Source organism: Podarcis gaigeae (genome assembly GCF_964106915.1).
Source record: "Podarcis gaigeae genome assembly, chromosome: 8".
Lineage (NCBI taxonomy): Eukaryota > Metazoa > Chordata > Lepidosauria > Squamata > Lacertidae > Podarcis > Podarcis gaigeae.
Window position 1 is genome coordinate 59,023,512 of NC_139684.1, and position 12,908 is coordinate 59,036,419.

The 12,908-nt window shown below is 48.8% G+C and overlaps 1 protein-coding gene and 1 long non-coding RNA gene across 12 annotated transcripts in view; one reads left to right on the forward strand and one right to left on the reverse strand.

Moving 5' to 3' along the window:
* Positions 1–12,908, forward strand: part of ADGRB2 (adhesion G protein-coupled receptor B2) — a 163,779-nt gene that overhangs the window by 145,796 nt on the left and 5,075 nt on the right. For 9 of the 11 annotated variants that reach the window (XM_083751606.1, XM_083751607.1, XM_083751602.1 and 6 more), the window contains 5 exons: positions 5,931–6,102; positions 8,162–8,257; positions 9,175–9,214; positions 10,125–10,789; positions 12,870–12,905. In XM_083751606.1, coding sequence (XP_083607732.1) covers positions 5,931–6,102; positions 8,162–8,257; positions 9,175–9,214; positions 10,125–10,789; positions 12,870–12,905 — 1,009 coding nt within the window. Of the gene's footprint in view, positions 1–5,930; positions 6,103–8,161; positions 8,258–9,174; positions 9,215–10,124; positions 10,790–12,869; positions 12,906–12,908 lie in introns of those variants that run through there. The other 2 variants (XM_083751605.1, XM_083751603.1) reach the window with 2 other exon arrangements.
* On the reverse strand, positions 4–6,084 carry LOC310850457. The gene is made up of 3 exons (XR_014567335.1): positions 5,979–6,084; positions 3,411–3,543; positions 4–122 (listed from the first exon to the last, which is right to left on the reverse strand). It is a non-coding gene; the product is annotated as an uncharacterized lncRNA (long non-coding RNA).

A 12,908-nucleotide genomic window follows, 5' to 3' on the forward strand; every position in this document is an offset into this window, starting at 1 on the left:
AGTCTCTCTCTCTCTCTGTCCTCCTCACAGACTTGCTCTGCTGGCTGCCTTCTCTCTCTCTGGCTGCTTTGTTGACAGTGCATGTTGATGGGTGCTAAATTTTTCTTTCACTCGGCTGGGCTCTGTAATTTTACAGTTAGAAATGTCACCTGCTCTCACGGGAACTGCTAACGTTTACTTAAGGCGCAATTCCTTAGCTAGCAATTACTTTTGATGCTGTGGAGCCTCTTTATAGTGCCGGTTGATGGATACCATGGAGCAATGATGGGGAACCTCCAGCCTCCGAATCTCATTAGCTCCACCAGGCCTCCCCATTCAGCCCACAAGGCTGTTTCAGCCAAGTCACACCCACCTGCTCCTATGTGACACCGGGTAAGGGGCAGGTAAAGATGTGGCTGATGTCAAAAGTAGGGCTAGCACAGTTACCTACAAAGAAAGCCCTGAGCAACAACAATCAGCTGCTTGTTGGTACTTTGGAAGTGCTGCACCTTCACAAGCACTGCTGTGATTAGGCCAAGGGAAATGGATCTGCTGTCAGATGGCAGGGAGGGGGGGACCCCATCTACCTGTTTAGCTTGGCCCCTCTGGGGCTGGGGGAGGTAAGGACATGCAGCTCATGGGCCAGATTCAATTCCCCACCCCCACCACATACTATTGTCTGCTCTGGCTGGCAACCAATTCCCAGGGTCTCTGTTTTTTGAATTCCTGTGATCCTCAATCTCTGAGATGTCATAGACAATGGCACGTGTTCTGGGGGCGTGGCGCTTGGCGTGTGTTGGGGATGCGCGGCACATGTCCGGGGTGGGGGGCGCCACGATGGCACCCTACCGGAATAGTGGTGCCAGGGGTGGGCCACTCCTCTGCACTCCCATTCCTCCACCAGTGGTGATAGATTGAACTTTGGACCTTTGAATGCAGAGCACATATGTTTTTCCACCACTGAAACCTCTTCTTTCCTTGCCAAACCAGGGCTTCTTGGTTTCAGCCTGGAAGCTGCCATTTCAGTGGGGTGGAACTTTATCCCCCAAAGCACTGAGGCTCTGTGTGGCACCGCCATGGTTCCTTCACATGGCTGTTTTTTGCCACTGTGCTGCCTTTTCTAGGATGCTTCAACTACCTCCTCCTTCCTGAATCTGTCACCTAGATAAGCATCCCGCAGCCTGGTGTCCTTCTGATGTTTTGGACCATAACTCTCATCAGCCCTAGCCAGCACATCTGATGGGAGTTGTAGGCCAAAACATCTGGAGGACACCAGGCTGCAGACCTAGATCATGCAGCAAATGAGATGTCATTATGTTGATGATGCAGAATTTAGCTCCATGGTGTCATGGAGGACGTTCTTAAGAGAGGGCAGTTTAAAGAACAGAGGAAACACTTCATTTGCCAGTAGTGCTGAAAAATCAACATCATATTTTTATTTTATTTTTTTGAAATGGAAGATGTTTTTCAGCACTGCCAAAACTATTTGCAAGAAGCAGCCAGTAGGTCTGGCCTTCACCCAAATGGCAGTCGAGAGGGATGCTTGTGCAGTTGAATTTATCACCTCAGAATCTTCTCTCTACTGAACTGTCAAAACTCCTTTAGGTCATTTTTTTTTAAAAAAAGACACTTTCAAAAACTATTTTTTAAAAATCTAATGAATTGAAGAACTGTTTGTTTACTGTCCTTTTAGGGTGCCCACAAGGCAATCCCAGACGCTGCATTACATTTGGGCCAAGCTCTTCAATAGAACAGCTGCAGTAGTAGAGCCATAGAATGTCACTCTGCTCTTTTCTGCTCTCTCCACCAGGAAGGACTGTGAGCCACCTGCTCTTCCTCAGTACCTGCAAGGCCCTGAGGCTAAACTACACCCCCCCAACACACACACTGACTCCGCTGCCATCAGTTGCTCTTCTGTTCCCAGGTCTGTTGCCAGCGGCATCTGGGCTTGCTCCAGGGAGATGAGCAGGGAAGCGAAGTGACTGTGGCTTAAGGGTTTTTTAATTTTTAAAGGCAGTAAAAACACACACACACACAGACACACAAAAAAACACCTTGCTGAAGAAGCACTTTTTGAAAAATCCCCTTATGTGTGAATTGCTTCAGATGGAAATTATTTTGGCAGTAGGGCAGAAACCATGTACCAGCTTGTCCAACCTACCTGGGAGGAGGGGAGAGTTGGACAGCATGGAGTTCCTCCATCTCCTCTTGCAAATTGATTATTCTTATAAGCCTCTAGAATTAGGCCCGGTTGGCACCCACCAGGGATGGGACAGAAATCCATTCTGTTTGCATTTTAATGTGAACCTACCACATTTGCACTTCCTGAAACAGTACACAAACTGAAACACAGCTCTGCTTCAGAATTTGCTCTTCTCTGAATGAAAGAGAAGGGGGGGGGGGAGGACAGACAAGCAAATGTATTAGGAAACTGGTGGCCCTCCAGATGTTGTTGGACTCCAACTCCCATCAGCTCCAGCAAGTATGGCCAGTGGTCATGGATGATGGGAGTTAAGAGCCCACCAACACCTGGAAGACCACCAGTTTCCCATATTCAGGTGGGATTTGGTTGCAAAAAATGCATATTCTAGACATAGGTTGCATAGGGAACATGTCAAGATTAACATGCATGAAAATGCACACATATTTTCACATGGACTTTCTTAAAATTTAAACAACCAGCCTATGTGGAAATGGGACAAATTAAATGTAGTAAAACTGAGAAACTGAGCACCTAGAGCACTCTCACATTCCAGCACAGCTGCATTTATCTTAATGAGCCTTATGCTTATTTATCTTTTTAAAGCATTTATGCCCTGCCCATTATAGCCAGAGAGGCTCCCAGAGTGGTAGGCAAAAATCAGTTCTAAGGGGGTTCCAGCCCTTCAGCTCGCAGACTGAAAAGACATCATGTCACATGAAAAAGGGGGAACGGGGAGGGAGGAGGAAATATCCCAAGCAGAAGTTCTTAAAGTCACAGCCAATGTCAGTGACTGACTCTGTCCATTGCAATCAGCTCCATTTCCATTCCTCTACAGTTTGGCTTCCACTAAAACCTACATTATGTTTCTCACTATCAGCGTTAGCCAAAACTGACATAATTAATTCTGATGCATTTCAACGGAAGGGAAATGTCACAAACACTACAGAAAAGAATGTAATTTTTTACATAACGTTTGAGGGCTAAAGAAAGAACAATACCCGCTTCCGCTTGTATTCGCTTGCATGGTTTCTGTTTCAGACCTTGCACAAAACATGTGAATTACGGAAGTTTCTGTCCCCATTTCCAGTTACGACTGGATTCTCTGGCATCCTTACTTATAGTTCTGTCTGTCCTGCCCTTGACAAGGCTTGTGCAGGAGCCTTGCCTGGTGGGCTGCGCTTTCTTGCAAGATCAAAATCAGGACCCTCAACAATTTGGGGAAACAAACCTTCAGGTGATGTTTGGCAAACTGGCAATAGGCGCCACTTGGTTCCATCCGCTTCTCCTTCCTTCACAGTGTCTTCTCCCGATTATGTTGCCAGGAACATTCTCCCTGTTTCCTTGCATTTCCTATAATGAGCCTTTAACAGCCGAGCGAAGCACAAGAGGAGACGTTAGAATTAAAAGATAGTTAGGTCTAATTAATCACATGCATGAGCTGCGGCTGCCTCCCTTTTCTCATCTCTCTCTTTCTCTTTCTCTCTCTGCATGACAGAGAGAAAATGAAGGGAATCCATCACATCTGGGAAAAGTTTCCATTTTGATCTGGAAAGGCAAAGAGGGCAATGTGCATGGAGTTAAACAGCAGCTCTAAAATGGATTTTATTTTTACATTTCTCCTCACCCCACCCAAATGTGACCAGATGTGGAATTTGGGGAGGAGGTGCTATGTCTCTGCTAGAGCTGTTTTGATATGGACAGTTCTCATCTTAAAAAAAAAAAGTGCAATCGCGTTGCAAGACAACCCCTTCTTAACAATTAGGATACCTCTAGAGAAAATGTGGTTGCAGCCAGTGCTTTTTTTTCTGGGGCGATGCAAGTGGACGCATACCCCCTAAATATTTTGTGAAACTTTGTACATTTGTCCATTTACTGTACTTCTTTTATCCAATTTAAACTATAAAATTGTGATTTTCTTGAGTCAAAATGAGAGTACCCCTAAACATTTTTTTGGGGGGGGAGCACTGGGTACCACACTCATTGGATTGTGGGATGGGGCATGGTGAGGGCAAAGGATGCAGTTATTCCTTAACCTCCTGGCCTACCCAGTCCCCAGTCGCTTTCTGGGCTTCTGTGAAGCCTACATCCTATTGAAAAAGCTGCTTATGGAGCAGCTTGTCTAGTTTGACCCACAAACTTACCAATGGTGTCACTGAAGAAATAAACCTCAGGAGGGTGCCCAGTCGGTGTAGACAAAGCTGGGAGCTAATGCATAGGCCTCACAGAAATTCAAATCCCAGGTCAACTGCCTCTTTCACCCCAGTTCTTGGATACTGGGACCCTGCCAATGCCAAGGCTGCAATTACATTTATTTATTGCTTACTACAGGGGTGGCTGGGATGTGGGTGACACTGTGGGTTAAACCACAGAGCAAAGGATTTGCTGATCAGAAGGTTGGCGGTTCGAATCCCTGCGATGGGGTGAGCTCCCATTGCTCGGTCCCTGCTCCTGCCAACCTAGCAGTTCGAAAGCACGTCAAAGTGGAAGTAGATAAATAGGTACCGCTCCGGCGGGAAGGTAAACGACGTTTCCGTGCGCTGCTCTGGTTCGCCAGAAGCAGCTTAGTCATGCTTGCCACATGACCCGGAAGCTGTACACCGGCTCCCTTGGCCAATAAAGCGAGATGAGTGCCGCAACCCCAGAGTCGGTCATGACTGGACCTAATGGCCAGGGGTCCCTTTATCTTTAATTTACAGGGGTGGCTAACAATTTGTGACCTAAGGGCCACATTTACCTTTGGCCCACCCTCCAGGGGCCACATGCCAGAAGTCAGTTTGGACACCCCTAACTCTTACAGGGTGCACACAGCCCCCGTTTCTCATCTAACTCAGGAAGATCAGCTGAGGACATGGGTTATTGCACCCTCCATTGTCATCAAATGATCACTCTGATGACAAGGGAGGGAGGTGGTTTGCGTCCCCATCAGGAATTGGTATGCATGAAGGAGCCGATTTTTCCACAGATCTGATTTCTGTTGTTGTTGCCACCCCCACAATTGGTAGGTGCTGCAGAGGGTGCGGCAGAAAAAACGGCAGGCAGTGTGGCAGATCAGGCTCCTTGAACTGGGGTTTAGCATCCTCTGGTGTATTTGCAAGGAAAAGGTGCAGAAGCCATGTACCTGTTGCCCTGACAGGCAAAGCTATGTGGCAGATAAGTTAGGGTGGGTTGGGGGACTGAGGTAAGAAGCTGAGATGCAGCTAAGACAAGGCTGAGGTCGTTAAAAAATGAAGAAAAGGAAAATAACTGAGCTGCTAGATGCAGGGGAATCTTGGTCTCCCTCATGGTCCTCATCATTAAAGGCCACCAGAATCCACTAGACATGGGAGGGTGTATCTAACAGCCATGCTCCGACATAGAGCCTTAAGGGACAAGTGGGCAATGCCTCTGACCAGGTGCAGAGTGTGTTGCTTCACTGAAGGAAGCAGGGAGCCCATACATTTTCCATGGTGTCTGCACAGAGCCCAAACATCTCTCTAGATATATAAGCATAACTGAACAGATCCGTATGTTCCTGGAACCCTCCACCCTCTGCGATGTTGCTTAATGTATGCTCATCTGCCAGCACTAAACTGCTTCCTGCCATCACCTTCTGCCCCCTCCCAAACTCCTTTGGTCACCTACCAATCGTATGCAAAGGGGCTCTTGTCGGGTGGCATGGGTGACCCGGCCTGTGTGCATTCCCCTTCTCCTTTGTGATTGGCTCCTGCACCTCTCTCTCACACCTTCTCCCCTCCCGCCCCCCTCCCAGGGCATCGCTATGGAGCTCCTGCGTGGTCCTTCCCCTGCTGGCGCTCACCTGGATGTCAGCTGTGCTCGCCATGACCGACCGGCGCTCCATCCTCTTCCAGGTCCTCTTTGCAGTCTTCAACTCGGTCCAGGGCTTCGTCATCATCACAGTCCACTGCTTTCTGCGCAGAGAGGTGGGCGACATGCACTGCCAATGTGCTGGGACTTTCATTGGGTGTCCTCCTGCTGTGCTTTCTCTTTCCTGAGTCATTATTTTAACAGACAAACACAAAACACATGAAGGAGAGATCACAGAATCATAGAATTGTAGCGGATCCTTTGATGCAGTACCAAGATGCAGGTAGACCCTATGGGGATTGAACCTGCAACCTTGGCATTATCAGCACCACGCTCTAACAAACTGATGATAACTGAACTGATAACGAACTCCAAGAGCTGTTGTTGTGTAGTGGTTAGGGCATTGGGCTAGGACACGGCATACCAGGGTTTTGAATCTCATTGGGTGACCAGGGCCAGTCATCATTCCTCCGCCTAATGTACCTCACAGGGTTCTTGTGATGATAAAATGGGGGGGGGGGAGCCATGCACGCCTTGAAATAAAAAAGTGGGGTGTAATAATACATTTCTCCAATTTGTAGCCTCTCAAAATTAGGCTGGTTTAACAGGCATCTAAAAAACAACAACCTCAAGCCTTTTTCCTTCTCTGACAATAAATTCATATACAGAAAACTTTTTGACATCCCCTCCAAATAAAAACCACTTAAGTCTGCCCCTGCTGGTGCTCCCATTTCAGCTCAGCTTTAAGAACAGCAGGTTTTTCCAGTTTTCATTTAGATAATAAGTCGACCTCTCCTGTCTAGCATTTGGGAATCACTGTTCTGCACTGAGGTGAACCCAACCTCTTGAAGGCCATAGGCCACATTCCCTCAGGGGCAGCCTTCCAGGGGCCACATACCAGTGGTAGATGTAGCCAGAGGTAAAAAGTGGGGGAAATAGCAGCAACATAGCCTACATGCAAGGCATGCACAGTCCAGAATTTTACACCTGCACACCTGGCAGGCAAACAGAGTCATAGAGGGGTGTGGCCTGGGGGTCCATGGACCTGATGGAGAGGCCTGGAGGGCCACATTTGGACCCTGGGCCTGAGGTTCCCCACCCCTGGCCTACACAGAGGGGGCAGTCTTTTTGATGGGACACAGAGAAGGAGAATCCCCCAATTTATTTATTCCACACACCCCCACCCTTCAAAGCTTTGAGGTTTTTTCCTACTATCAAGCAGTATATAATTTTTATGAAGCAAAAAATAAATAAATGGCCTTTGCCATCCCAACCCACTTTCATTTGCTCAGGTTCTAAATCAGTCAGTCCAATTAATGGCTGCCTGGGACATGGGTGGAGAATTGGCTACATTTCCCTCAGCCTACATGGAGACAACCTTCTTCGTATTTCATCCATATGCACACTGCAGGCCAGAGTTTTTCTCCCTACCCTTGACTTTTTACACTCCCTCATTTATCTTCGCCCAATGGTTGGTGAGCGACTGCTCCATAAACATAAAGCACAGGCCCCGCAGAGGTGGCCCATGCAACGCCCGCTGCTGCCAGCTGCTTTCCACATCCCTCACTCTCCTGTCAGGAGCGAGGAGCTAGTAACAGCCATGTCCTTGCCATAGATTTGGTCGCTCAGTGGCATTAAGGCTGGCACCGGGGTGCTAAGAAGCTCCTCCGAAATGGCTGGTATGCTTTAGGCACGCAAGCTGAGCAAGTCACAATTTATGCAGACTAATAAACAAAAGCATTGGGGGGGGGTGGAGGGGTTGAAGGGAGGCTTGATGCTAGCTCACAAATACTCCCAAGGTAACAGTGTATAAGCAGCAGTAGGAAATTTGTTGCAGAAACTGATGCAAAGCCCTCCCCAAGCACATGCCGCCCACAGCTCATGCACCTCCATTTTGCTCCGCCCACTTCTGCATCTCTCCCCTTTCCCCCCTCCCGCAGTCACTGGCATGCAGCTCCCGAAAGGTTGCCTACGAGGGAATGTGACCCTCGGTGTTTGAAAAGGTTCCCCACCCCTGGTCTAGCCAACAGGTGGAGATGGAACTTGATCCTCTCTACCACCAGTGTTGGCTCTGGTTGGTGGGGGAAGTAGCAACAGAACAGGAGCCAGAGTGAGGGAGAAGGTCTGAGGCCTCCAGAGACTTGAGACCACATTGCCTGTCTGTACCTCTCCCAGGTACAAGATGTGGTGAAGTGCCAGATCGGAGTGTGCAAGAGTGACGAGAATGAGAACTCCCCTGACTCCTGCAAGAATGGGCAAGTCCAGATCATGGTGAGTGAGTGTGGGGCCCATGTTGTAGGGTGGGGGAGGGAGAACCGGTCGCATGTGCACAAAGGGTGTTGCACTCCCCTCCCCCCGCATCCCCTTCTATGCCTTCACAAGCTTGTTTTGGCTGAGTCCTCCTTGATGGGATATTCGCAGAGCTGATGCTGACATGATCTAGAACCTTTCTGGGCACACACAGTAAGGAATGGTCTGTGCTTATATAGTGCTTCCCACAAGTGTTTTCACATATGCTGTCAGTGATTCTTACAAGTGCTCTGTGGCCTAAGCTAATGATATTTTTATTACAGAGGAGGCACAAAGGGGGACTGGGGCTGATGGGTGTCCTAGGCCAAAACATCTGTAGGGCACCAGGTTAGGGAATACTGATCTAGGGAGGTTATGTTTACTGAGACTTAAATCACTGGCTTGCATAGCTCAAGCCCTTGGCCACTATGTTTTAGCCTGTGTGTGTGTGTGTGTGTGTATAGTCAATCAGTTGTCAGATTTTAACACCACCATGTTGCATATGAACAGGAAAATACAGCACAATCATTTGAGCTTGGGTGGGTGGGTGGGTTTTATGTGGCATCTCCAAAAGAAAGTGTTTTAGTCAATCCTAGGCCTACGCAGAGTAGAGGCATTGACTAACTTAGCCCACTGATTTCCTTGAGTGCTCTGAGTAGAATGTAGTTGGCTGTAACTCCCTAAAAATGTTCAAAAAGCACTCAGTCTCCCTTCTCCAGCGTAATATTTATGCCTCTTGAAAGGCTCAAAGCTGGCTAAGGAACATCACTGAGCCACCTTTGTTGCCCAAGATGCATTCATTTCTCCACTCCCACCTTCTCTCTGTCTCTTCCTCTCGCTTCCTCTCTCGTCTCTCTTTCGTTCTCTCCCTTTCTACCCCTCTTTCTGTGTTTTTATAGACAGATTTTGAAAAGGATGTTGACCTGGCGTGTCAGACAGGTGAGTCCCTCTTCCTTTCTCTCTGGCACTCGTATGGGTCAGCCAGGGAGGCTTTGGGAAGAGCTTATCATTGAATAGGGAAGGGGCCAGTTAAAGTTCTTTCTGAGGACATTGCAGAACATGGGCCTCCATAGGGAAGAGGGATCAGGAGCATAGTTTTTAGCAAGGATGGTCCTATGCTAGGCAACCAGCCCCTGAGCCCCCCAGGAACAGCACATCCCACAGGCAGGAAAGAAATAGGAAGGGCTAGGTCAAGCTGGTGACAAAAGAGACTAGCTGTCAGTCCCATGAGTTTCCAGCTTAAGGCTCAGCGGGCTTCCGATTAATCACCCACACCCAGTATTCACAACTGGCCACAAGGAACTCCCCTGTGCCATGTCATCTACCTAGCTCACAATTTCAATTCCGTGGTCTTTGCCAACCTGGTCCCCTACAGATATTTTGCACAGCCAGTTCCCATCAGCCCCAGCCAGCATGCCCATGCTGTCATCTCTCCCAGCATTGTATAGCTATGTTGTCTCGGGCTGACGAGAAGTGAAAACCAAAACATTGGGAGGGCACCAGGCTAGCAAATGCCAGCTCGCAGCATTTGCATGCCCAGAGGTGCCCAGAGACAGTTCCACCTCATCTTCCAGGTTCTTCTGGGATGTTCTTTAAGCATACCTGGATCTCCAGGTTCCTGGAAAAACCGCTCCTGTTACCTCCATTTATGACAACAGCACCAGCTAACACCTTCCCCTGGTGTGCTCTTCAGACTGAGAAGTGCTCCCACCAAAGGGACTTTTCCACCTTTCTTCCTTCCCACCCAGCCCCAAATCCGCAGACTGAAGCATTCCCTAAGTGCAAGTGCTCCCCTTAATTCTCCCAGAAACTGTTTCATGTTCCATTTGACTGTCCACTTCCCTCCCAGTCCTCTTCAAAGAGGTTAACACGTGCAACCCAGCCACCATCACGAGCACCTTGTCGCGCATCTCCCTGGACGGGGACGAGGATCCGAAGCTCAACACCAGCTCCGAGGGCAGCCTGGGCTTCTCCACCCTTCCTGGGAATATCCCACCCACTTCCATCCTGGTCCAGGTGCCCAAAATGACACACAACGTTGTGAAAGGGCTCAACGAGCTCAACGACCCTCCTGCGAAGAAGGACGTCAACCTGGATCCAGCTCGGGGGGCGGTGTACCTGTGTGGCGACAGCAGCCTGCGGCAGTTGGACTATGGGTGGCTGCGGCCACAGGAGGCCACCCTGGAGAGCAACTACATGGTGCTGCCACGGCGGACAGTGAGCCTTAAGCCCTTCACCAGGGAGGAGGGCAAGCTCAACATTAAACTGGATGATGCGCCGGGCCTGGCCAAGGGCCGCCACCCCATGGAAGCCGAAGCCTACCCCAGCTTTGCCTCCATGGACCACATCAACGTGAACCTGAACCAGCCGTACGGGACGGTCAAGCACCCCTACGGCCTCCAGTTCAAGCAGCACCCGACAGTACGGCAGATCTTGGCCTCAGAGCTGTCGGAGCGCAGCCGCACCATGCCACGCACTGTGCCTGGCTCTGCCATGAAGGTGGGCTCCCTGGAGGTAAGAGCGGCACTGGGCGGGAGCGGGCCGGGAGCCTGTTTGATGACATGCAGAGGCAGTCGATGACATGTAGGTCAGCCTCCCCCAATGTAGCACCTACCAAGTATGTTGGACAGCAACTTCCATCAGCTCTGTGCTGTCTGTAGCTGATGGGAGCAAGGCTGGTGTAGACAGTGCTTTCTCAAAGTGGGAATGGGCATCGAGTCTGCATGCCTACATCTGTATTTATCTGCAGGTCACCACTTTATTGATTTATTTGTTTGAAAAGATGTATATACCACTTGATTGTAATAAAACCTCAAAGCAGTTTACAAAATTATTTAATTATGCACCCGCTAGAAGAGAGGGTGCGTAGGCAATATCTATGTCTGTGCAGGTAAATCTATAGAAGGATGGCTTGAGCATGAATACAGGGTGCCACAAAAGAGGGGAGTGTGCATGAATTAATGCAATAGCTGAGGAATATTCCAAAGGATACAAAGGCCAATCTGCAGCAAAGAATCCTGAATTATATCAGTTTATAGCAACATAGCTCCCCAGCTCCAAAAAAAGAATCCTGGGAACAGCAATATGATGAAAGTGCTGGTACACAAGCCTAGTTCTTGCACAGCTACAGTCCCCAGGGTTCCACAGGTGAGCAATTGTGACGTTATTTTTAAGTTTGTAGCATCACTACACCCATTGAAAGTTGAGGTGCCGGCACCAAGCAGAAAGGGTTAAGAATTGTGAGGAGGGAGAACGTTCTTTCTGTAGTGCAGCCTTCACCATCCTGGTTCCCTACAGATGCTTTGGAATGTGGCTGATGGGAGTTGTAGTCCAAACACCTGGAGGGCATTGGGTTGCCAAAGGCTACTGCAGTAGGCAGAAGTACCCATTCAGACTTTCATCATAAGCATGGAAGGTGCCTTTCCCCATCCCATTTTGGCACTCATTTCTATCCTCCAAAGGACCCTACAGATCAGTGTGGAGACCAGCTGGGTTTTGCTTCACCTCTTTTTCTCCACTCTTCACCAAATGTGGCATTTGCTCAGTGTCCTTTCCCACCCACCCCCCCACTTTGTTTGCAAAACAGATTCCCTGCAGCTGTGAAAAGGCAGATTTTGGGGGGTTTCCACCCTCAAGTCTGGCCTTTCAAAGGAGAAAAGAAGTCACTGCAGACAAAGCTGATTGTGGGAATAACCTCCCATTAATTAAGAGCTGGCTTCAGCTCACCAGCAGTTGCTAATGAACACACATATGTGCACCCACAGTTTTTGTGCAAAGCCACAGGCAGCAGCTTTTCCAAGCTGGGAAGAGAAATGTGGCTTTCTGGGGGAGCGGAAGAGTTTCTCAGCTTCCAATAAGAACCTAAGAAGAACCTGGCTGCAGCATCAGGCCAATGGCCCATCTAATCCATCTATATACTGATCTCACAGTGGTCAACCAGGAGCCTATGTGAAGCTGAAAGCAGGACGTGGGTGCATTGGCGATCCCCCCAATTGTGATTTAAACTATGTACTGTGTGAAGAAATACTTTTGTTTTGTCTATCTACCCTGTGCCTTCCAGCATTGAGCTTCATTGGATGGGCCCAAACTCTACAATTATGAAATAGGGAGGGGGGAAACCCTTTAGCCACACCAAGCAAATTATATACTGCCCTATCATGCCTCTTCTTACTCATCTTTTTTTTCCAAACAGAAAAGTCCTAAACGTTGTAACCATTGCATGGGTCAATTCCCATTTGGTTGCTACCTAAATCTCTCTAGTCAGCTGGAAACAGGAAGTGCCAGTCAAACTGCCTCAGGAATTTGGGGTTGGGACCCTTGCCTCTCGTTGCTTTTGTGCTGCTGCCATAATGGCTTGGGTCTTCCTTTCTCCTCTTCCTCCTAAAATACTTTGACAGACTTCTACTCCAATCCTCCCATCCCAAGTCATGTTGATGGGCCTCCTTTATGTGCTGTTAGGTTTTGGGGGCCCACCCTCCTCCCATACACATGCTCTCTAAATGCTGAACAAATTAGTAAAGGCTTCTTTCCCTCCCTTCCTTCCCCCCCTTTTTTGCATCCGTTTCCTTTGTGATATGCCTACATCCCTCCCCAGAGAAAAAGACTGCGGTACTCTGACCTGGATTTCGAGGTA